This window comes from Symphodus melops (genome assembly GCF_947650265.1).
Source record: "Symphodus melops genome assembly, chromosome: 10".
Lineage (NCBI taxonomy): Eukaryota > Metazoa > Chordata > Actinopteri > Labriformes > Labridae > Symphodus > Symphodus melops.
In genome coordinates, this window is record NC_136700.1 from 9853390 (window position 1) to 9869984 (window position 16595).

At 38.9% G+C, this 16595-nt stretch overlaps 2 protein-coding genes across 2 annotated transcripts in view; both read right to left on the reverse strand.

The window, feature by feature from the left end:
• The window catches only part of trim59 (tripartite motif containing 59), a 117531-nt gene that overhangs the window by 38054 nt on the left and 62882 nt on the right, over positions 1 to 16595 (reverse strand). The window lies entirely within an intron of this gene.
• LOC306830077 (uncharacterized protein) lies at positions 1042 to 14997 on the reverse strand. The gene is made up of 18 exons (XM_079353317.1): positions 14630 to 14997; positions 14491 to 14547; positions 11450 to 11481; positions 9071 to 9103; positions 8802 to 8879; positions 7962 to 7994; positions 7834 to 7869; positions 7374 to 7415; positions 7233 to 7279; positions 7045 to 7097; positions 6740 to 6966; positions 6347 to 6600; positions 4525 to 4650; positions 3552 to 3687; positions 3360 to 3407; positions 3201 to 3275; positions 2819 to 3109; positions 1042 to 1938 (listed from the first exon to the last, which is right to left on the reverse strand). The coding sequence occupies exons 2-18, from the start codon at positions 14538 to 14540 to the stop codon at positions 1910 to 1912; spliced, it is 1590 nt and encodes a 529-aa protein (XP_079209443.1). The 5' UTR covers positions 14541 to 14547; positions 14630 to 14997; the 3' UTR covers positions 1042 to 1909.

The window sequence follows — 16595 nt, forward strand, 5'->3', positions numbered from 1 at the left end:
CAGAATTTAAAATAATTTAGTCAAGTAGTTTCTTGAACCCCAAGAGAACTCGTACAGTCTACTTTTAATAATCAAGCATATTACTAAATAAAAACTTTTCCCGAGGAGAAAAAGAAAGACTAGTTTCTGTTGTGCGCTCGAAATATGTACAATCATAGTTATAGAATTATTAACAGTGAGATTAAGAATAAAAAGCAACTTTAAGATATTAAATCTGTTTAAAATAACTGTAAAATACTATTTTAAAGGAATTCTTAACAATAAAATTGAGGTAACAATTTGAAATCAACTAAAATCAGGAGAGGCTCATCGATAAAAGTGTTTTAAGAAGGGACTTAAAAGAGCTGACTGATTCGACTGACCTCGTCTCCTCGAGCAGGTCGTTCAAACGCTCTATCCCCTTTTAGTCTTTATTTTTGTATTAGGAAAAATACAAAAAAGGCTGTTGCAGTAATCAAGACATGATAAGGTAAAAGCATGTAATACTGTCTCTATCTTTGACAGTTAAAATTGATCAAATCTTTGAGATATTTTTTAGCTTAAAATGACGATATAGACATAATCGATCTTCATGTTGATGGTTTTATTTTGCTTTTGTAGGACACAAAGAGGCATCAATGATATAGTCAGCCTGTTTCATAACCAGTTAAAAACTCATCACAGGAGCTTGAATTACAGATAACATTGCAGATGTACTGAAGTTAAAAAGGGAGACATTATTATGTTCTATTCAGTCAACATTTTTCTCTTTAGGATTATTCACAATTCCTCCTGTGGGCTCTGACATGAGTCAAACTAGTGCAAAAATAACTGCCGTGATTGTTGGTGGTTACATGTTGATGTTCTCTGATAAGGAAGAACAGAACAGACTAAACATTCAATCGACAGAAACAAAGATGGGTGAGAACTTATAAGTCAGCCATTTCCACAGGCATTGTATGGTACAGTTTGATTGTTTGTACAGATCTCAAGAGTTTCAAACTCTGCAGCTTTTATATTCTTCTTAAAAAGATGACTCATAAAAGTAAATTAATGTGGCCAAGCTGTAGCTGCACATAGACGGGTATTCAATTCATCCCCGAATCGCTTGTTATGTTAGTTTTTTTTTCTTTAGCACAGGGCATACTTCTGAAATATACACAATGATTATTTACATTTACATCAAAAAGACATCTGCGTTTCGTTGCAGTAGGGCAAGAACGGGTTCATAGTTCAAGTCAAATTTAAACATTACAACATAGATCATGTTTTACATATTCAGTTATCAAAAGTTATAAAAACCCAATATAAAACAACGTTGAAAAAATAAGATGTAAAAAAATAGATCATAAGACAGAGTGCAAAAATATAACAATACATGGGACTCAAAGTCCTTCGTTTTTCAGTCTGTTGACTTTAGGAAGTGATAAGTATTTGAAAGTGGTGTAATGCCTTACTCTTTTAGCTAAAGTCCCACAAACATAACATTTACAAATGAAATAAGATACACAGGTTACTTTTTTCCCCATTTCTTTTGCAGTTTCAACACTGCAGCACCTACAGTACAGTACATCTGTTCTGCTACATAATTAGCTACTAAATACCTCAATGACCTCTACACCTCTACCGAAACTGGTCATTTTTCTAAACCTGAAATGCCAAGAAATCCAGACTAAACAAAAGAAGCTGTAGATTGAGTCTGTTCCTGTAAGCATCACAGGAAAGATTACCCTTGAACTAAAGTTGGGACAATACTCACCAGATGTTACGACTTCAGCTCTTCTGATGAAATGCAGCTTTAAAATAAAATCATCACTCAGTGAGTGAGAATCAAGCTGATGTTTGGTCTGTATGTCAACCTTGCATATTCCTGAGATGTTATTTTTTTTGAGCAACAGAAATCCAACAGTCAATGGAAATCCAATGTTTTTCACTTAGCTGCTCGATTGTTCATCATGTCTGAAGAAAAACAGAACAAGATCAAATAACTTGTTTAGCCATTGTTTAATATAACAAAGATAAATTATATTTAAATTATAAATAAACTTAAATTATATTCATGAATACAAAAACATGAACGTTTTTTGAAAGAAAAAGACAAGTGCCTGTTACAAGTTATCTTCAGAGCCAGCTAGGTTTTGCTAGCTATCATACAATTCTACATCAATGATACGGTGCCAGAAAATAGTAGTCAAAACATTTCAAAGGCTTCTCCTAAGAAAAACCAGCAAAAATTAAATTTGTATCCAGCAAAATATTAATTAGTACCATGTGGCTGTGAATGAAAATGTTGCTTTGTTTGTCGACCAATTTCGTTGACTAAAAAGCTATAAAAAAAAATTAATGTGGATTGTCACAAAATGTGTCCAGAAATTCCCGGTCTCCAGTCGATTATTATGATTCAGAATTCTGTGACTCCCTGACTATTTTTTGACATTTTTTATTTAAAAAAAAAAAAAAAGTATTGAAATTAGATTTACTTATGTTCACCAATAAATTGTAAGAATTTCTGCAAATGTCGAAGTTTCAATTGAAGTATTTTTAACTATCTTTTTAACATCTTGAGGTCAAATTTCAATATTTCCAGTATTTTGATTTCTGATCAAATATTTACAAAAAAATGAACCCCCTTAGCCTCAGCTTTACTTTGTCATGAGATAATAACCTAATGTGTATATGTTGATTGACTTAACTGAAATGTTAAACTTCATAAGAATAAGCATGTCATTGACACAGTGAGCATATTAGCATGTTGATATTAGCATTTGTTTAGGGTTATTAGCCATCATTATTCGATTTAGAGGACATCTATATTTACAGTATATTCACAGTTCCTTACCTTGCAGAGTCTGATGGACCTCATTGGGCAGGTCCTCCAGATCCTCCACACTCTTCCACAGGTGATATGCCGTTGCCTCTCCTGGTCGCCTCCTGCTCTTCCACTCCACAAGCATTTTCAGCTTCTGCATGGTCACATCTTTCTCTGTCGCCTGGATGTCGTCCAGCTCCCTGGAGTTCAATTCCAGATATATGGCCACCTGCTTCCACTCCTTCCCGAGCCGTTTGGCCACCTGCAGGAGCTGCTTCTCCGACATGTCTTGACCCTGAGTGATCCCTGTTTTCATTCCATCTGGACACACAGAGCATGTAAGTACAGGGGCCAAACTCAAAGTTGTGCATCAACGTTTTTTGTGTAAGTTTGTAAGAATGAGTAAAGTCACCTGTTTCGTCTCGCCATCGAGGTCTTTTACAGCCTGTTTCTTCTTCTTCTGATGGGCTGCTGCTCCCTCGCCGGCCTGGGACAGACGGAGATTAGATTAGATGATTTTATTTAAGGGACAAAAAATGTCCAACAAAGTGCTGAAAAACAGGAATCTTACTGTTTGTCCTTTTCCTTGGCTTCTTTTCCGTGTCACCCACACAGTCACCTAAGAATAGAAAAACACAGAAAAACAGCAGTCAACACTTTGAGGTTAACATTAACACAATATGATCCTTTTCATCCAAACACAAGAACATTTTGTGACCAACTATGGGTATTGTCATTTGAGTGAGACCAAATTGACTGCTACCTTCTCTGATGGTGGCTGACCAAACAGTCACATCAGTGTCGATCTCTACGAGGGACAACTTGAAGGGAGGAGGCTGCTCAAAGAAAGCTTCAAAGTAGCCTTTCATCTTAGTCACAGCAAGGGTGAATTTCAAATCCTGCACAGAGACAATTCAAGTCAAATACGATCCACGTGATTTACCCGTAAGAAAATTCAGTCTTGTAAAAAAACAAAAGAAGCACCAGCGCGCACACCGCTCACATGAATGACAGCAGAGTACAAAAACAAACCACATACTGTAACGCTCAAACAGAATCACATATCAACATCCAAAGTGCAATCAAAAGATTCCTGAGTGAGTGAAACTTGAAAGCATTAAGAAATGATGCGTGTCAGATTAGCAATAAATAATGCTCAAGATTCTAGGGTTGAAAATGAATAAACATTCATGTTGACTTGTGAGATATATTAAAGGCATGATAAATCGGTCAGGAATCACTTTACAAAAAGTTAAAAAGTGGTGTTAAAATAAATAAATAGCCATTCACAAGTCTGATAGATGTGGTCACAAAGCTTGACATAACTATCTTAGTCTTACAGGTGACAGATCTGTACCTGGCGTCTGAGGGCAGAGTGTTGTATCCATTACAACGTGTTTGTGTGCTGTCCGAGGCCAGTCCAGGCTCGAGTTTTGTCCTCAAGTTGTAAATGCTGATTAGTGGTCCCTGTTGCTGTCTGATTATTTAACTACTCATTGTTATAATCATGTTTAATCGAGTGCCGTCAATGTAAACCAGACTGTCATATCAAAAGTTAATACTGATTCAATGTTGGGTTTTTTTTAAGAATGCTGTCAGGACTGATTATTGGACTTGAAATTGAAATTTGCTGAGTTGAGTTTCGGTTCAATAAAAATTGCATATGCAGCCAGTGCCTAACATGATGCTGCTGTTACTTTCGATACAAATCTATATAAAAAAAGAGACACACACACCTCAGGTTTGATCTCTCCCTCCGGCTCGCTCAGCAGACGATACGTCCCCTCGTCCAGTTTACATGTCGGGGGCTTGTCTATCTTGATGTAGCGGTTCTTGTAGCCCTGCACCTGCTTGCGTATATCCTGGTTTACATGAGCAAGATAGCAGACAGGCAGGATAAGTCACCTTCTCGCTGATTAAGAGCTGAATCATAGTTAATCAGAGTAGGAATGAAAGTACCGAAGGCGTATCAAAAGAGGAAACCAATGCATAGTTTAGTTACAATGTTAATTATGAATGAAGTCATCATATGGGAAATCATGAATTATACCATGTTTCCTTGTGATTATTCACCAGCTGCATCCTTTCACATGCACCCTCACACACTTCCTGAGTCACCTCAGCAGCACTGCGGCACAATATGACTGAGCGCTTGTATATGACTGTAGCTATCAGAATTACGCAGTGGCCTTACAGTAATAAACACAGCAGCCAATTTATTCTGATCAGAAACACTATTTTGCATAGAATTCCATCAGAGGCCCGTTCCAGAAAGCAGGCTTACTGTAAATTCTGAGCCCAGTTTGTTTTTATGTTTAATTTTGAGTTGCTTTAAAGTTGCTTTTATCCTGCTGGATAAAATATTATCTTAATGAAATCTTTTTTTTTTTTTTTTTTTTAGGTGTAATACCATCCCACCAGTTTTGACCTGCAATATCATCATTCTTATTAAATATGAACTGAATAGTCTACATTATGCGTTGACGCACCACTTCTCTCTTGTTTGCCGCTACAACAGTGTTATATTTTTTTTCTTATAACCTGATCATATTTGCCGTATGCCCATATACAGATGTATATTTCGAAAGGGTATAAATGTATGTTTTTTTGTCACCTGTTGCCATGTAAAAATTGCCAGTGCTGGTAAATTGTAGTGTCAGGGATCCAGTAATGTTGGCTTTTCTTCTCAGAGTTCATTTAACAAACTTAAATCAGCTGTTCTGGAACCCAAAACTCAGAGCTCAAAGTTTTTGTTCAACCTTCTTTCTGAAAACAGGCCCCAGGTTAGTGTTGCCTTGACTAGATACCAATGACCAAGTAATATTTACAGTATGTTTGCACTCTGGTTATGCAGTCTTACAACATCACATGAGATTTCAGTTTAATTTCTGCTACAGTGTATTACAAAAGCCTGGGAATCCGATTCTATTGTTGAAGAACCACAGTACAAACTTAAAACAACAAAACATGAAGTGAAAGTTGTGGCAATCCTTCTGTTCTTTATTTCCAGACACGTGCAGTTTCATAGAACTTACAGGCATTTTGCTGGAGTTTTATCTGATTGGTAAAATTGAAAATCGTGTAAGAAACATTTAGGTAGACTCAGGTGATGGTCTCATGATTGGAATATTTCTTCCTATGTAAGGAAACTGCTTGTCTTTTTTTTAAAGTTTCTTGTAGTTTTGCTGTAGGGAATGCAAAAATTCCTCACTTAAAAAAAGAAAGGATGCTGTAGGTGGAGAGTCACGGGGAGGTTGTCACGTTGACTCTGGCTCCTCGGGCTTACATTGTTTTTAAATAGTGCAGAATAGATGCTGATTAAATGTTTGATATTTTCGTCTCAAGGTGCTGGGATTAAGAAGAGCATTTAAAAAATAGCAATGTTGACATTGTGTGTGATGTATCCACTATTATAACCTCTGAAATGAGTCACCTTAAAGGAACAGATAACAGGACATTGAAAGACAACAACAACAAAAAGCTAAATGTTTTTTTTGTTTTGTTTTTTTCCATTTAAAATTGTAGCGTAGTTACTCCCCAGTATTCACCAATGCTTACCTTGATGTCAGACGCACTGTTGGTGGCCAGGTACACATGGAAGCTGTAGTTGTTATTGCCACTGCCCAGCTGCTTGTAGACTAGGACCACCCCATGGTGCTCCACGGACTGAGTCGTCTGAATTATCGGACCCACGGGCGACAGGGACGACACATTCCACTTCACATGACTACCTGAGTGGTCCACTGTGGGCTCAATGAGCGGACGGTTGTTTTTTATGTGCAGGACACTGAATGTCATCTCATTTTCTGGATCTGTGTGAGGATGACATTTTAGAAAAAGGGGTTTTGTCTTTCATTTTGAGCTTCGTGGAATTACAGGTGAAGTTTGTGATACTATTTGAAAATAAGCATTTATTGTAATAAACACGGACAACATGGAATCTGTTCTCACCCGCAAGGCAGACAGAGTGAGGGAACTGGATGGATCTGAGGACAGAGGCATCTTTATTGACCGTGTCCACGTTGAAGATGGGTCCTGCAAATTTCCAGGAGTCCCGCAGGAACGCGCCAAATTTGGACCAGGACAAGACCGAGTACCGTAGGAGGACCTGCTCTGATGCCTCAAACACCAAACCTGTGACTGAACACTCGTACGTGCCCTCTCCTTCCAGCTGAACCCTAAAAAACATTTATTGATGATTCACATGCAGATTCATTTGGTGTGTGGACAGAGCAGATCTGATCTGTGGTACTCACTGTAATCGTCCCTTACTAATCTTCCTGGGCGTAACAAGCTCATGGCTGCGGCTCTGTCAATAAAACCAAGATAGATCAAGATCATTTTGACAATAAGAGGAGAAGGTTTATAAATGTGTATATATTTAACAGGTTCTGCAAGTTTATGTAACATTAATGTCAGAATGGTATTTGGTGTCTGAGCTTACCTGCTGGATGGCTTTGCATTTTTCACAGCAGTATTCCCGCCTCTCATCTATCAGGACACAAAAAATGTAATGATGTTGTACTAGGCACATAACCCAATTTGCAGAACATTAATCATGTTCTATTAAAAGATTTCTGCTTACCTTTCCCATTAGAAGCCTCGGCTCCAGGTCTCAAAACGGACTCTGGAAGATTAAGCAATTCAAGTCCAATATTACTGTATAAAAAACATGACGCCAAATGTCTGTGTTAAGACTCCGGCAAAAGCTTTAGAGTGTGGAAGTTATTTTGGGTTGCCAGAGAGGGGGGTGTACCTTCAATTACTATTAAAATTAAATTAACATATACCATGTTGCAAAAAGTCATCAGTCATCTGGCATTACTATGTAGTATAATAAAGTATCTATCTATCTATCTATCTATCTAGTATTGATGCCGTAAAGATGGGGTTGTCACTCTAGTCCTACTTAATCCATGGTAACCAGGGCAACAAGCAAACATGGCAGTCTCAGTGTACACCACAAAAAAAAGGGTTTTCAAAAGCTGATCAGTAGTATCATCTCACAAGGGAGGTATTCATATTTGTCTTGTGAAGTGTCGTACTTCTTTTAGACTCCTCCGCATCGGCCTCTTCATTGTCTGCAAAGGAGGAGAAGAACAACAAGGAGATCAACTTCAAATCTCAAGTTATGAAGATTTTTCAAGTGTTTGAAAATGCTAATGATAATTACCTTCCTCTCCTTCATCCTTCCCAGCATAGGATTCTGGTGAGAAAATGTGAGAAAGAAGGGGAGATGAGAAAAGAGATGGACATTTTGAAAACTACGCTTATTTGCTTCCCTGCTGAGTTGGAGGAGGACAACACCATCCTCACGTTTATACAGTTTATAAAAAAAAAAAACAATCAATCTGCAAGCCGCAAGTTAGCATAGCATTTGACAACAGGTGGATCACAGTCAGAAACAACTAGCCTGACTTTGTCCAGTGCTGACAAATTCTTCCTTTTAACATATTTAAAGCGAATGTGAGGAGTCAAAATGACTCACTGTGCACTCGTTTAGTTACACACGTCAAATGGGAGACTACGATTTTTGCTAAAAAAAAAAATAGAACATTCCACATTTCACAAAGAGAAAAGAGATCGCCCTCTGTCCACCGGGGGCGTAAAGGTGACAGAAACCGCTTTAAGCTAGCTTTAATAATAATAATAATAATTAATAATAATAATTTACACTTTATTAATCTATTAATTAAATTACTACTAATTAATTAAGCTAGTATCAAGTGTATTTTTTCCCTTCTCGACTGTCTGAGGTTTTTTTGGCTATTGGCTGCGAATAAGACTTAAAGTCTCTGCAAACATGCGACAATAAAGCTACTGCAGATTCATTTGCAAGGATTCAATAAAAAAATAAAAAAATAAATAAAAAGAATTAAATGCCTTAGAGGTGCAGTGACATTTAATAATTGTATCACAGGAGACAGGATGACAATATATTGCCGTATTAATATGTTGTCCCACCCATAATGCATATGAAGCAGTGATCAAGCAGTTAAAGAGTATCTCTTACCAGAGTCCTCATCCCCCTCTTTGTCCTCTTTGTCCTCTTCCTCCTCGGAGCTGTCCTCAGTGGATGTCCCCGTATTATCTGATAAACCAAAATGAAAGAGATGTGTGAGAAACACTGCACTGAATTTCCGATAAGCTATGAGTAATAGAGATTTGTGCAAACACGGCTCAAAGTTAGAAGAGAAGCAGAAGAAAGTAATTTATGTCAACAGACGACGAAGTTTGCAAATGAGTAACACGGAGAGAGTTTGGTATGATATCTGTGCTCACCTGAACCACTGCCTTCATTTTCTGCAAGATTATCTGGAACACAAAAGCACAATTGTTTTACAGTAGGTTCATTTGTGTTTAAAAATGTTGAAATGGTATTCAAACTTGACAAAATGTTCTTGATTATTTAGTCATTTACATATTTTCTGATATTATGATAATTTTAAAAAAAAAGTTTTCTCAGGAGAGAATGAAGTCTGGGATGCAGCCACATGCCTCCTTTGCTGAACACTCTCCCACTTAAGTAACCTTTTCTTACATAGAAAAAATAGACAGACTTCTCTAAGTGTGAATGTGAGAAAAAAGGAAAAAACAAGATTTACTTTTTGCTACTTGGGCTCTTTAAACAGGTGAAGCCAAAACCTCTACTTGATGTTTACTTCTGTGTTTTCATAAACAGTCCTTATCCGTTCTAGTCATCAAAAGAAAAAGCCCTCAGCATGTCTCACTTACACCAGCTTTTGCATATTTATCATTCCTGAGCAGATGAACTGTGGCACCCTGTGAAGAAGACTACGATAAGTGCTGTGCATTAACATTCTGGCACATTTATACAGATGGGTCCAGAGGAGCCGCCGCCTCCTCTCTCTTCCCAGCAGCAGCGAATGTCCGTGGACCGGGCCATCTGGCTGAATGCCTGGCCAGCTAATGGATGGAGCCCATCCTCTATAGCTCGCGGAGTTTTATCTTAGACTAACAAGCAGATGCTGCCATCACTGCTCCACACACAGCACCTCCCTCGTCAATCTCTCTCCCTCCTCCGCTCTGCTCGATCTATCTGCTTCTCCTGTCCTCCCTCGCTCACTCTCTTTTCTCTCTTTCTGTCCTCCATGCCTCCCATGGCCAATCTCTTTCTCTGCTGCAGCCTCATCTTTGCCAGCAGGCATCCCTCTTCACCCTGGCATGGCTGCTTCCCTTCATCAGCCTGACAAACAAGGTGGAGAGCAAACACCCTCAGACATACACACACGAACATGCAAACACACACTTGGTCACAGCTTCGAAAGTTCGGTTAGTTTCATGGGTGATGGCTGCCATCTGCTGGTGTGAAAGAAACTAGCAAAAGAAATTGCTTCAAGAGGCTGGTGTGTTAACCTTTTGGTTAGACATTTCTTTCCTCATCTCATCACTTAGAACATTTTCCAAAAATGTTCCATGCAGAAGTTTTTAATTTTGGAAAAAAAGGACAGTACTTATATTGAATTAAAAAGTATTTTTAGTCACTTGAAATACTAAAATGCGTTATTATTTACCCTATAAATAAATGAAAAGTTTAGTCTAATAAAATGAAACATGTTAGGAAAAAAGCTCATTTTGGTTCACCTGAAGCTCTGAATTATATCTCCTAAACCAGAGTCTAAAAAAAGAGACATTTTTGTGAATGATAAATGGACTAGTGCCAATTCATAATTAAGTGTCCAACAGCAATGGTGCCTGAAGAAGTGGGCATACTCTTATTTTTTCAGAGGAAATGTCAATCTCTCTCTCTCTCTCTCTCTCTCTCTCTCTCTCTCTCTCTCTCTCTCTCTCTCTCTCTCTCTCTCTCTCTCTCTCTCTCTCTCTCTCTCTCTCTCTCTCTCTCTCTCTCTCTCTCTCTCTCTCTCTCTCTCTCTCTCTCTCATAAAAGGCACAAACAGCACAAAAATAAATAAAAGAAAAAAATACAAACTCATTACTGCAGCTCTAACTGTTATCATTTGGGAAAAGGAAACGTTAGATCACTGCTTTTCAAATCCATCCATTTATTCATCACTATCTATTATTAACATGTCTACTACAGAGTGTCTTTTTTAAATTCAGCTAGATTTGTTTTAATCCTATGAGGTACTGATGTGAAATTCTCAATGGCAAAAGGAAATATTAGAGAACATTTAAAAAATGTATATCTTTAATTGTGTGTCCACATTTCATTTGCTTTATTTACTTCTTCTTAAGCAGTACTAAGTAGACCTTTTTGACTTTACAAAGAACAAAGGTGCAGAAAGAAGAAAAAACGTATAAACCGCCCGCTGTACAAGGAAAAAATAAATACAGAAGAAGCAAGAAGACAAAAATGTGTATGCAGTATGTGAAATGACAAGAGTAAATCTTCAGACACAGGTAATAGGATGACTATGCAAAAATCTTTCTGCCCTCTCAGGCAAATATATGGAAATCAGGAAGGGCATATCCGTGAAGAGAGAATGGTCAGAAAGAAGTGAAGGAAACAACAACAATGAGAAATAATAGATGGGGATGCACTCGTTTTAAATATTCAAAGGAGCCAGAGGAGAGAATGACTGTATGAACAAACACGTGCAGCCTCGTGTGTCAAAATGAAAGGACAAAGAGAGAGCAACAGCAAGGATGGTGAAAAAAAAAAAAAAGGTTGATGTTTACCTTTGTTATCAGGTGCAGGGATGTCTCGGTCTCTGTGGGGCAGAGGAGGTAACAGTCAGACAACTTTAAATTACACAGATTACACAAAGAGTCACGTGAGGGTTGTCTGGGTTGTGTGATGATGATAAGAAAGAATCCAGAGGTTAGAAGTGAAGGATTATAACTGTGCAGCTGCAGGCTCTTGAACTAAAACCACTTCTGCTTTCAGATAGAAACACACACACACGCAGTTAAACAAATGAGAAAAACAGGAAATGTGCACCTCACTCACACTTCTGACACCTCCTATTGAACGATAGATTTGTCTTCACACACAAAGTCTCACTCCTCTGACCCACTTTCACAGCAGCGTTACCGGTAGAGGAAACCAGCCATGGAAAGCTACAGGATGGGAAGTCGTGTCTTTTAGCAAAGTTCTTTATACAGACTGTTCTGCACTACATATCAGATTCACAGTCATTAAATAATTGGACTATGTTCAGTGGTATGATACTGACATGATATGATCAGATAGAGTTATCAGTCGACAAAGTCTTAATCACTGACTCCGAAAATATCTGAACTAACAGAATGAGTAAATGATAGTTTTGTTTTACACATGAAAGTGTAACAGTGGAATAAGCTTCGTGTCATTGCTCAAGTTTGTGATTCCGCCTATACATTCACCATAGTAATATTTGGATGAGTAAAAAAAAAAAAAAAAAACCCTTGATATTACTAAGGTGTCTTTACCACAGTATGACTATTTGCAAAATACTCATGAAGCTCAGACTCAGCTATCATTCCCCCTGCTGTGTCAGCATGTTAGAAGCCCTGTCCCGGCAGCAGAATCCAGGCTCTCAAGTAGAAGGAGCTGCCCCGACCTCCAGCGAGGTGATCTGGCACTACTACCACTGCAAGCAAGTGTGGACAACAGGACTGTGAGGAATAGATAGGAGAAATGCTTCCTGCATATTATCCCATATGCTCTTTTGTAAAGTGTCTCGAGATGCTACTTGTTATGAATTGGCGCTATAAATAAAAATATTTGAGTGATAGATTGGATTAATTAGTGCCAACTTAGCGGTGGAAAAAAAGATATTGGGATAAATGAGACAAGAACATGTTGCAATACATGAAGAACAGCCTATAGACAGAAACTGATCAATATAGCTTGTATAAGCTCTTAAAAATGTGTATATTTACTGAACATCATATGGCTCATCTTATTGAACAGCATCATCCTGACTGTACATTTATATGTACTCTTATGTGTGCTTTATTGTACAGGATTTTGTTTATCGCCCAAACAATGACTCAAGTCCAAGAGTGATAATAGATCAGATGCTGTGTGTGTGTGTGTGTGTGTGTGTGTGTGTGTGTGTGTGTGTGTGTGTGTGTGTGTGTATATACACAGAGGACTGGAGCAACCTGTTGACACAGTCTGAACAAGAGGCAACACGCCTGAGTTGCCTCCATCTGGGGGAGGCAAGAAATACAAGTTCACCACCAGCATGTGTGGAAAAAGTAGGTCACATCCCGCTCTGTGCCTTTCCCTAAAACTTCCAAACTGTGTGATCAAAAGAAAATTGATGAGTCAGGAAATTAGGTTTATTAAGCCAGACCAGAATGCAGGCTTTTAGTTGGCATGTGTTGATCCTGATAAGGCACTTTGGTTTCCTTTGTTTTCAAACATCTGTCCAGGAAATATGCTTTCTTCTGTTCAAGGTCAACTTGTTGGCAGCTACGTCTCACCACAGCAACACCCAGGCTTATTATTTGCCACAGTGATCATCTCAGCCATAAAAAAAATACTGGATAAACTCACTGCAGTGTCTCTGCCTACAAAGTAGGATAACAAAATCCTCTGTGAGGGTGTTGGTCTCTTGCTGGCTGAAAGATAAAGGATGCAACATTCACCCAACCTCCCATAAACACACAGAAGAGAGAGTACATCTGTGTGTAGATAAACAACTGTCAGTTTGTCTGGCTGTTACAAACAGAAGCACAAAAGCAGCTGACCTTTGGTACTTTCAGTTATTAATATGGCACCTAGGTACTTTCACTGCAATCTTTATAGAGGACCATAAACACAACAAAGTGAATGTTGTCCTGTTAAACTGATTCTGATAATAAAGTGTCCTTTAAATTACTTCTGTGTGGTGTCGTTTATAAAAGCGTGTGTGTTTGCTGTGGTTCATTTCAGGGACTTTTCCAGCCCTCATTGTTGTGTGAACGATACCTGGACAACAGCACAGTATACACTGAGGAATATGAGTCATCCATGTCACATCACCTGTCTGTGGTTTGCAAAGCAACTGATACTGAACACTGTAAATCTTATGAATAGATGTGTGAGAATCAAATAAAGCATATTCTTCACTTTTAAATTAGGAAAAATAAATAAACTGGTAAAATCTTTGTGTCATGTGTTTTAACGCTTCAGCTTTTTAAGCCTGGTTATATTACGTGCTTGATTGTATGAAATTGTAGAATGACTTCACATTTATAAATGTGTTTGTTTGTTGTTGTTTTTTTCAATCTCCCACAGTATTGTTATAAGAATATAGCTGTTGGTATTTAGCCTACATTGTGTAGCATTATGCGCTAGGCTTTCTACCCTTCTTATTTTCAAACACGGGGCTTGTTTGTCTCCACTGTGTGATGATACAATGTTGCCCATGAGCCATCAACATGCAACAACAAACATTACAGCATGTGCACACACGCGCGCACACACACACACACACACACACACACACACACACACACACACACACACACGTTACTTGACTTCGATCTACGTCCAGTTGCATATGTTTTCAGCGAGGATTATGATCTCAAACATTACCTTTACTAAAAAGTGCACACAAATTGAGCTCACCACCAACAGACACAAAAGACACGACTTCCTGTTTTGCCGCAAGGTTCCGATTTTAGCGCGGCATGCAGCACCATGTTGTAGAATGTGTGCACATTGAAACTGAAACACTGATATAAAGCCAGAAGCCAGTATTCATATCAAGAGAGAATAATGGAAAATGAAAAAAAAAAAAATGTACCCGTCCTCTAGGTGACACGCCGCTCCATAGCTCGCCATCTCCGCCACCATCCTCTCTCTGCAACCAAACACCGTTACCCTTTCTGTTCTTCCTCAACGTGCAGCATCTGCGCGTAAAAGCCGCATGAATATGATCCTACCGTCGGATCTTATCAGTGCCTGCATAAAGTCCGTGGCAGCTCTAGGCACAACAATAGGTATCCGATTCCTCGTGGCTTAGCAACTTCGCATCACTTGTCCGTTTAGTTGCACCATCCTTTCTTTGAGGAAAAAAAAACACATCTGGAGTTTATCGCCCCTGAAAAAGTGAAAGTATCCAAAATCCTAAATGAAATCAAGGCAAGCAGGCTTTCTGGAGTGTCAATGTGGATGTATTGTTTCCCTCTCGTTAAATTTTGTTTGTATGCATCTCTTGATATGAATTGATCTACAAATCATGTGGTTAAAGACAGCACAGGAAACAGAAACACACGCAGCTTTGGAGATCTGTGGTGATGCGCAGTTGCAGCGCAATGCCAGGACGCACACCAACGAGAGCCACATGTGGGCGTGGGTGCAGCATCCCGCCTTCAGCGTGGTTTTAACAAAGTCATGTTGATGATTTACAGCCGGACCTCCACCACTTTTTACCTAACCAGAAACACATCAGTAAAAAGCGAGGTAGATTAGGAGATATTTGCCGTTTCAGAGACGTCATCTTCGGGCCTATGTCTGGGGATGTTTTGCAAATTCAATCATAGAGTGAAGTCACATACCCAGCCAAATATTTTAGGGCTTCCAACTTCCATGTAGCCTAAATTAAATGCAATGCATTGTATCCATTGTATCACACAATCAAACGTTTATCCAAAAGCCACTAATCATGTAAAGCAGTGTGGAAGCAGCCGTCTTCGAAAGCAAGATGTTTGTCTTCATCTGCAACATTTGCACATATTCTTCCACACATGAAAGCAGCACAGCCAGCACTCCTCGGGTGCAACTAGGTCAATTTGAGCGGGAAGAAGTGTGTCGCAAAGCTGCATTACCTCAAAGTCACCACCAGATGTCACATCAGACAACAAAACGAGTAGCCTACGAGTACTGCAGCAAAGGCATTCCTCCCCAGATATACTTGAAGCGGAAGACCATTCATGTCTGATTCATGTTTTTGACATACGGCATTTGCAGCATGTCCAAATGAATAGTGTGAAGAATCATGGTATCTATCTATGGCATGAGCTCACTGTCCATTAGAGCACAAGAAAAAGGTATAGTGAGAGCTCTGAGTGCCTGAGATGTCCAGTGGGAGGAATGAGTGAAGGATCAAGGGCTTCTTATTGATCGTCCTTTCATTGATCTCCCCCCTTTCCTACTCTCTCCATCCACCTGTCAAACATCCACACAGAGATAAAGTTTGCGGCACAGAGAGGAGAGAAAGAGAGACGGATTCAGCAGACTAACATGGATGTTTTCCAAGTATCACAGTCTAATGGGAGTGATCAGCTCCTGGCTGCAGGAAGAGAAGGCACAACATCAGACCCTTTTGGCGAGATGATACCTCCTCCACTACCTCAGGAAACGAGAGGAGATAAAACAAGAGAAGTGGGGGAGAGGAGGGAAAGAAAAGAGGACAGTGAAGGTCAGGGGGAGAGGAGAGAAAGAGAGTGCAAAAATGAGCTCATATAAAACAAGAATGAGAATGAAAGGAGTCGTTGAAAAGAGTTGAAGCGTCGGATGGAGAACTTTGAGACTTGAAGCCTGGACCTAATAGATGGACTTTGATTTGTCTCACTGCTAAAAATCCGATTGTGGGATGATTTGACTTGAGCTGACAAAAAATGACCTGACTTAACCTCAGATAAATGTTTCGCTTAAAGTACTGCTAACAGCTCTATGTCATCAGCACTGAAATATGGACTACCCCTTACAGTTAAAAAAAAAGTTGTACATTTTACAGCTTTTTGAGAGAACAATTTCATATTTTGACTTGCTTATACAGGAAGAGTTCTTGGATAAATCAAGTTGTTGGCCCAAAACGTAACATGTGATATTCTATTAAATTCTATCTAATTGGAGCAGCTTCTGCTGTGTGGACTCTTTCTACTTTTTCTATCGTTGGATGTTTTT

Excerpts from the sequence above, each read along its gene's own strand:
- LOC306830077 (XM_079353317.1), bottom strand. The coding sequence starts at position 14,540 with ATGGTGGCGGAGATGGCGAGCTATGGAGCGGCGTGTCACCTAGAGGAC. Across the intron at positions 8,880-9,070 it reads AAATGAAGGCAGTGGTTCAG|ATAATACGGGGACATCCACT; the intron begins GTGAGCACAGAT and ends TTGGTTTATCAG. Across the intron at positions 6,601-6,739 it reads TCACTCTGTCTGCCTTGCGG|ATCCAGAAAATGAGATGACA; the intron begins GTGAGAACAGAT and ends ATCCTCACACAG.